We start from the raw sequence: 7,713 nt of genomic DNA, 5'->3' as shown, positions 1-7,713 counted from the left end.
AGATCCCCTCATTTTACTGTGGTGCTTTGTAAAGAAAACTCCACCTGCTCGATCTGCCTGGAGACAAACAGGAAATAAAACCTGTGTGTGTGTGTGTGTGTGTGTGTGTGTGGCGTCGCTCTTTTCTTACCTAGTTTCATAAATCTATTGTATATGTCTCTTTCTATCTTCCTCTCTCTGCCCAGTGGCAGAACCATCCCTGTATGAATGAATGTAGTTCTAGTCCTCAGTGCAGCGACGCCACACACACACACACACACACACACACACACTGCAGGAGAAATTGATTACACTTTCATCTTTTTGTATATGGAAATAAACAATAAATATTGTCAAATTATTTTACATGGACTGCTGTACTTATTTTATTATTTGTAACCTGTAGCTCCCATAAAGTATCTGCTGCACCAATAACAGGATCATAGTTCCCAGAAGCTTTCTTTCAGTACATGATGAGATCAGTTTGTTGTCTGTATGATCCTTCAGGGTGAGTGAGTGGACTCCACAGCACAAAGATAGAAATGATTGGATCATCTTTAAAATACAACAGGATCATGGGCAGCTTTAGAGTGGATCTGAACACCTCCATCCACCTCAGCACAGGCAGTGAGAGGTCCGGCTCCTCCGCTGGTGTTGGTGGTGCTCAGTCCACTGTCAACACAGCCGTCAAGCTGAGAGCTTTATGGAGCTTTATGATTTCTTTTCCAGCAGGACTTACCTGCCCACAGAGCCTGGGATCGACCAGCCTGAAGATGGAAAACCACCAATCCAAAAGCCCAGACGAGCTTCAGTAACAAATCAGAGCCTCGAGCTGATCTCCTCCATGCTGCACTGATGCAGGAACACACGTGAAGGAGGCCAAAGCAAGCGCTGAGATCATAACCGGGGGGGTCAGGAGGTAGAGCAGGTCACCTACTAATCGGAAGCTTGGCGGTCCCATTCCTGGCTGCTCCGGGCTGCATACCAAAGTATCCTTGGGCAAGATACTGAACCCCAAGTTACTCTCTGACCCAAGCGTCTGAGTATGAATGTTAGACCGTATAAGCAGTTAGCTTAGTTACTCATGGAAGTGCTTGTATGATGGGTGAATGTAAACGTGCTGTAAGCACTTTGAGTGCTCAGAGTAAAAAACTGCTAAATAAAATTTAGTCCATCTACATAACTGAATACTTTCCAGAGGTTGGACATTAATGTGTGCAGATCCTTCATGACTGATCACAGGAAATGTTCTAATAATCTGAGCTGCTGGGTTTCTAATTTTCATGAGCTGTGAGCCAGAATCATCAAAAATGTATAGAAGAGCTGAAGTGCAGTTTCCGTGGGATGAATATAGAATAAGTTCACGGTTATGAACAGCAGAGAAACTCAGATCCACCTGCTTTTTTAAATCTGAGGAGGTTCCTTCTCATGGAGCAGAAACTCAACGATGCCCAGGCTGCGGAGGTCTCAGTCTCGCCTCCTGGCACGGAGCTCCATCATGCTGGACGAGCACAGATGGTGAGTCCTGAAAAAGCAGAAGCCCACAAACTGTGAGCAGCAGGACTGGATCTCCATCCTTCAGGATTTATGAAGTGATGAAGAGGAAGGATGAAGGCTGTAAATACTTTTATTTAACGGTGAAAGTCTTTGAAACTTTGAGTTGCTTCCGGTCGTTCTTCAATCCAAATCAAAGCTGAAGCCGTGAAGCTCCGTGGACCGTGACTGTGCGGGATTCGTGCTCACCCCTCTCAGCTCTGCGTGCACTTCCCCGCATCGAGGTTCGTTTGTGATCTGCTGCGGAGACAGAACTCTGAAAAACCGCCCGAGTCCGCGTCCGCTGTGATGATTACAGTACCGGGAGTAGAATAGAGTACAGTAATATTCTCAGTAGTCATAGTAACAGTACTCCATCTCTCCTCCAAACCGGAGCGCGCGCTGCGTAATCGTGTCCGCTGCTTCCGCGGCGCTGCGCCCCGTCATGGAGGCGCACCGCGTCCGCCGCTCGTACGGAGGATCCACCTCACTGCCTCGGTGCTGAAGCTCTCCAGCGTCCCGATCCCGACAGGAACCGGCGGCTCGCTCACCACCGAACACCGGGAGTCGCTTTGAGCTGCTGGAACCGGGCAGCAGAGCGGAGCTGCGACGTGAGGAGAAACGATCCGCCGGCGGCGTTTGGCAGCGAGATTTTCATCCTCCGAGCTGTCAGAGGTTCGGACAGGTTCGGACAGGTTCGGCTCTGCTCGGCAGGCTGCTCGCCTTTAACTTCCACTTCAGAGTTTGGAGGCTGCAGGCGCGCGCGAGTGTGCACGGAGAAAAATCTAGCTTAAGACTTCAGAAGACTTCAGAGAGGGAAATATTACTGCACAGGGCCATGGCATCCACGCTGATACTGCAGTAATACTACAGTATACAGGTGAGCCAGCAGCACACCCACTCACCTGAACAGCATCCTGCTGCTGTTATTAATACACTGTGTTTACTAGCAGGACACCCACAGAGCCCGCGGTGGTACTACAGGCAGCAGCGAGGTCACTCTGAGTACTACAGCAGGACTAGCAGTACTATAGCAGTACTACAGTAGTACTGCAGAGGCAGTACCTCCGGGCCTTTGGACATAATCTGATAATTGGCCTGAGCGGATTTTCTCTTGGAGATGGGAAGCACCGCTGAGAGGAGAGACGAGGAGGAGGAGAGGAGCAACAGGAGGAAGAGGAGGAGGCCGCTGAGGCTCCACATGCCTGTAAGTGTGTGTCAGTCTGCCCTTGTTGTGTGTCCGGTTTGTGCTGATGAAAAGGACCGTGCGCACCGTTTGAGTGCAGCACAGCGTAGTTTGGATTCAGAGGAAGTGTAATGAGATTTGGAGGCTGATGACTGGCTGCCTGCCTCCTTTTACTGCAGTGGAAATGTAATTAAAACAGGAAGAAGGCTCCATTATTAACTAAACACGGTCAGAGCAAAGCAGCGCCTGCAGGGCACGCCTGCACTTCCTCTGGCGTCCAGCAGAGGCGCCACAGTCAGGCAGTCTGTATGGGGTACGGTGTTTCTATAACTGAGCTGTTGATGCTGCATTGAGCCTTAAAGTCTGCATTATTAGGAACAGGTGGAGGACCTGCAGCTTTTAGTTCTTCCATCAAACTAAAGCTCTCCACCCTCACATCCAAATACGGTCCCGCCTGCTAAAATAGACGCTTAAAACCGGACTTTATTAAACAGCTGGAGACTTAGTCTTGGCTGCATCCATCTTTTACATACAGTCTGTGGGTTTGGGCTGTTTTGGTGATGAATTTGTGCCGACCGTCAGAGATTATAATCTTCAGTCAGTCACAGAAAGCTTTCAGTTTTTGCTTTTACTTCAGAGCAGATTGTTTCTGCACAAAGGTGGGGACACCTACAGATCTGAGATCAGATCTTTGTTTCCTCTGGAGGATAATAATGTTCTTCAGGTGCTGCTGCAGCTGCTGTTGCTGACTCACCTGAGCTGCACTCTGTTCATCTCTCCAAGGCCTCTCAGTGAGTAACTGGCCTCAGATCACTCCTCCCCTCAGGGACCAGTGTTAGGCCCACTTTGAGAGCTCACCTGGAGGGGAGGTTCCTGCTGTGGGGGGAGGTCTGACGTCATCATCAGCAGAGACAGAGCAGAGTAAACATTTCAGCGAAGTTTCTCCAGGACTGTTTTTATCCCGTCAGTGCTCAGAGAAGGGGCTGTGGTCCCACAGTGCTCCAGGCTTCTCTAAACCTCATCAGGCCAGGCTGTGAGGTGGGTGAGGTGGGCGGGGCTAACAGGTAAACATGTCATGTGAAGTTAGACTGGCACTTTGCAGTTGAGTCAGCATCGCTCCATCTGATTCTCACCTAAACAACACAGTGATGATGATTATGAGGCACGAGTGAAGCATGAGGACACACACACACACACACACACACACACACACACACACACACACACACACACACACACACACACACACACACACACACACACACACACACAGAGTCATGGGAAGGGACACTTTGTCAGCAGCTCTTCTGGTTGGAGGACAGTGTGTCCATCCAGGAGTTTATATGGACATGAATGTGTCACAAACAGGACTCGATCAGTGAGCTGTGGGCTTCCTGTTCAGTGTGTATCTGCTGTGCTGGAGCATGAAGGCTGCAGCTGTATCAGGAGCTCATCATGTCTGAGTTCAATAACAATGTAATGTACTTATCTATAAATCATTGCACCGAGAAGGATTTGACTTTATCACCCCCTCCTCCCTAAAATCCCCCCTCCCTCAGCCAGTAGGTAGAACAAAAAAACCCTCACTGCATCTTTTATTGTGGACCAAAGTTTGTCCCTCTGAATTTCAGAAGGGTTCCTGCACACTCTCATACACTTCTGCATGTCCATGTTCATGTTCTGATAGGCCGTATACTCTTTTGTTTCTATTTTAAGCTTCTGATCCGAGCAGTTAAGTAGTGTAGCTGTCAAACCCAAGTTAGATTCAGACATGTAAGGAACATATGCAGCGTGTCTCCAGGGCTTTGAGTACACCAGCAGGTACTGGAGTTGCTCGTTCCAGCTCTGTATGAGTTGACTGGTGTCCAGTGTAGTCTGTTGAAAATGTTTAGGTGTATCAGTTTGGAGCCTCGTGGGCTTCAGCGTTTGTTTGCACCCCGCTCTTCCTCGCTGAGCGCTTTGTTTAGCTCTGATTTCCATTCCTCCTTAAGTCCTACATTAGTGTCACAGATGCCTTCACTCACATTTTTACATATACTGGTGACTCGGCAGGTATGGTTACCTCAGCATTTTGGTGTCTACTCATGGTTACACCTTTATTGTGTCATGCTGTCTAATGGCTTGTGCCGAGGGTTCGAGTGCAATAAGCGGGTCTCCCTGTTCGGTCCCACGCTCCAATAAGAACTGAGATAATCTTGTTACCTGGATTGTTAGTCGCTTTTGACTCTGTGGAAATCCGTTCAACGATTTCCTGAAAGGAGTGTAGAAAACTCCAGCTGAGCCCGTCGACCGCTGACAGCGCCGCTGTCTCTCAGAGGAGGTTCTGCTCCTGATGAAGCCTGTCTGCTCCGGGTGTAGAACTGATGTTATGATAATATTTTTGTAAACAATTTTGCATCACAGCACAGTAGACTTATTGGCCTATAGCTCCCACACTCCAACAGGTCTTTCCCTTTTTTCATTATGACAGTGATTCCTTCATTGATGTGGGGAGGTGATGTGGGCTGAATTCAAAGTTTTCAGTAACTCCAGGCACAGTTCAGGTATGAATGTTTTTAGAAAACTCATTGGGTATCCCACCCTGACCCGGGCTTTTCCCACTGGGTGAGACTGTAATGGTTTTCATTAACACTCCCATAATTATCAGGCTCTCTGGTTCAGCAGCATTCTCTGCAGATAACCTTCCAAAAACCTCTTCAGCTGTATTTAGATCAACTTGATCTTCTCCAGTATATCGATTTTTGTAGAAATCTTTAAATACTATATTAATTTCTTTCTGACTAGTATCTACATTCCCAGCTCCATTTTTTACAGCATGATCTTTAACTCATGCAGCTGCTGTTTGTGACCTCTGACCGAACTGACAGCTGAGAGCTTCTTCTTCTTCTCCATCTGCTCAGCGTTGAGGACGAGCTCAGGTTCCTGCAGAGAGATGAGATGCAGGCAGGCTGTGAAGGCTGAGGTGGAGCCAGATTTCTCTATAGATAGGAAAGGAAGAAGAATCACCGAGCGATGAAGAAAATGGAGCTCACTGATGATGAAGGTGTGCATGGTAACAGAGGTGAGGGTCTGTGGCAGAAGATGTGACCCCAACATGACGGCCTGAGGATTACAGCAAACCGCCCTCACATGTGTTTGGCTTTCAGATGCAGTCTGATTTAATCTGGTGTCAAACTGAAGGCAGAATCAGAGCAGGAGATGAATTTCATGAAGGAACACTGAGAGGTGTGCACCGACTCCTGAATAATGCCCAAAGATTTAAGGAGGGCCGGACCTCAGCACGTCCGTCCAAATCATCGAGTCTGGATTCAAATCCAGGCTTTCGGCCCCTTCTGGAAACACACAACAACATGATGGTGGCAAAAATGCCAACAACAGGCTTCAGAATACTGACGGAGCCAACGCGACACCACCAGAAAACATCAGGTGACATTGCATTGGCCCCGCCCCCTTTCCATCTCTTTAAGACTTGTTCTTGCAAACTGGTCAAAAGTCGTAGAGTTTGTCAGGAGCATGCAGAAAGTCAGAGCGTGAGTCTGCACAGCTTTAAACACCATCCACGTGTCATTTATTGATCAATCCTGTGAGGCGCAGCGGGCAGGGCAAACTGAATCCAAGCATCACGCGTGGGAGGGCAGTCCACGAGTACAGGTGAGGAGTCAGTCTGCAACACTGCAGAAAGGAAGCAGTTTATGGCAGCCGTCGGGTCCTCCAGGTCAGAGTTTAGTGGGTGTGGTCAGGGCTGACATGAGTCCTCTATGACCTGAAAATATCTGAGTCACATTTTGATTTAACTGTAATTAAAGAGAAACGAGACTCAGCCCCCAGAAAGAAGCTTCAGCCTGGAAACTAATAATCCTTCAGCTGAGAGCAGCCATGGCTTCAGCTGTGCTTCTGTGAGTCAGCACACAGACACACAAACACACAACCTTGGAAAGTGACCTTTGACACACACACTGAAAACACACAGCGTGGCGTAAACCAGGAGAAACACGAAGAACACTCAGGGACCACAAAGAGGAGGTCCTGCTACATAACAGGAAACAGGAATTCATTTCAGTTCAGTTTTATTTTATTTATACAGCACCAATCACAACAAACTGTCGCCTCAAGGCGCTTTGTATTGTGGGTAAAGACCCTACAATAATACAGAGAAAACCCAACAGTCTAAACGACCCCCTATGAGCAGCACTTGGTGACAGTGGAAAGGAAAAACTCCCTTTAAGAGGAAGAAACCTCCAGCAGAACCAGGCTCAGGGAGGGGGGGTCATCTGCTTGGGGGGGGGGGGGGGGGGGGGGGGGGGGGGGGGGTTAATAATAAGTAATGATCAAATGCAGAGTGGAGTATAAACAGAGTGGAAAGAGGTGAATGAAAAGAAACAGTGAAGGATTTTAAATTCTACTGTGGATTTAACAGGGAGCCAATGAAGAGAAGCCAGTATGGGAGTGAATTCACGGTTTAATGTGGATCAGACTCTTCGGGAATGAAAAGACTCCACCAGGTCCTCCTGTGAGGACGAAGACGCGTTTAACACCAGTGCATGCTGGGAGGTGTGATTTTAGTTTTAGTTAAACTGTTTAAACCTGAAGAGACAAACTGATGTGATCACACTGAAACAAGGACGACTCAGCAGTGTGTGTGTGTGTGTGTGTGTGTGTGTGGTGTGTGTGTGTGTGTGTGGGCGGACGACACACTCGGTCCACATCCCAGCCGTCAGTTTCCAATGGCAACCAAAAGATTCAGGCTGGTGAGAAACACATCATTCTGGTGCATGGAGGGTGAGTAAACCCTGATCACTGCCTCGCAGGATACCCACCTCGGCCTGTGGTGACCTCTGACCTCTGAGCTCCCCTGCACCTGTAAGAGTTTGAACTCCATAAGTCCAGCAGAGTGACCCGTGTGGATCAGAGTTAGATATGAAGCTGCAGCCCATAAAAACCTGCACAGATGCAGCATCCGGACTCCGGCTCATCCCAAACTTTCACTCATGAAGAGACGGGACGAATCTTCACAG

The 7,713-nt window shown here is 48.4% G+C and overlaps 1 protein-coding gene across 2 annotated transcripts in view; it reads left to right on the top strand.

Annotated features, from left to right (window-relative positions):
- The first annotated feature begins 1,970 nt into the window (after positions 1-1,970).
- Positions 1,971-7,713, top strand: part of LOC115799119 (5'-AMP-activated protein kinase subunit gamma-2-like) — a 38,859-nt gene continuing 33,116 nt past the window's right edge. The window contains exons 1-2 of one of the 2 annotated variants that reach the window (XM_030756107.1): positions 1,971-2,392; positions 2,466-2,719. In XM_030756107.1, the coding sequence (XP_030611967.1) occupies positions 2,633-2,719 (87 nt within the window). In that variant the 5' untranslated portion in view covers positions 1,971-2,392; positions 2,466-2,632. Of the gene's footprint in view, positions 2,720-7,713 lie in introns of both variants that reach the window. The other variant, XM_030756106.1, reaches the window with a different exon arrangement.

Source organism: Archocentrus centrarchus, chromosome 20 (assembly GCF_007364275.1).
Source record: "Archocentrus centrarchus isolate MPI-CPG fArcCen1 chromosome 20, fArcCen1, whole genome shotgun sequence".
Taxonomy (NCBI): Eukaryota; Metazoa; Chordata; class Actinopteri; order Cichliformes; family Cichlidae; genus Archocentrus; species Archocentrus centrarchus.
This window is presented reverse-complemented; position numbering and strand designations above follow the sequence as displayed.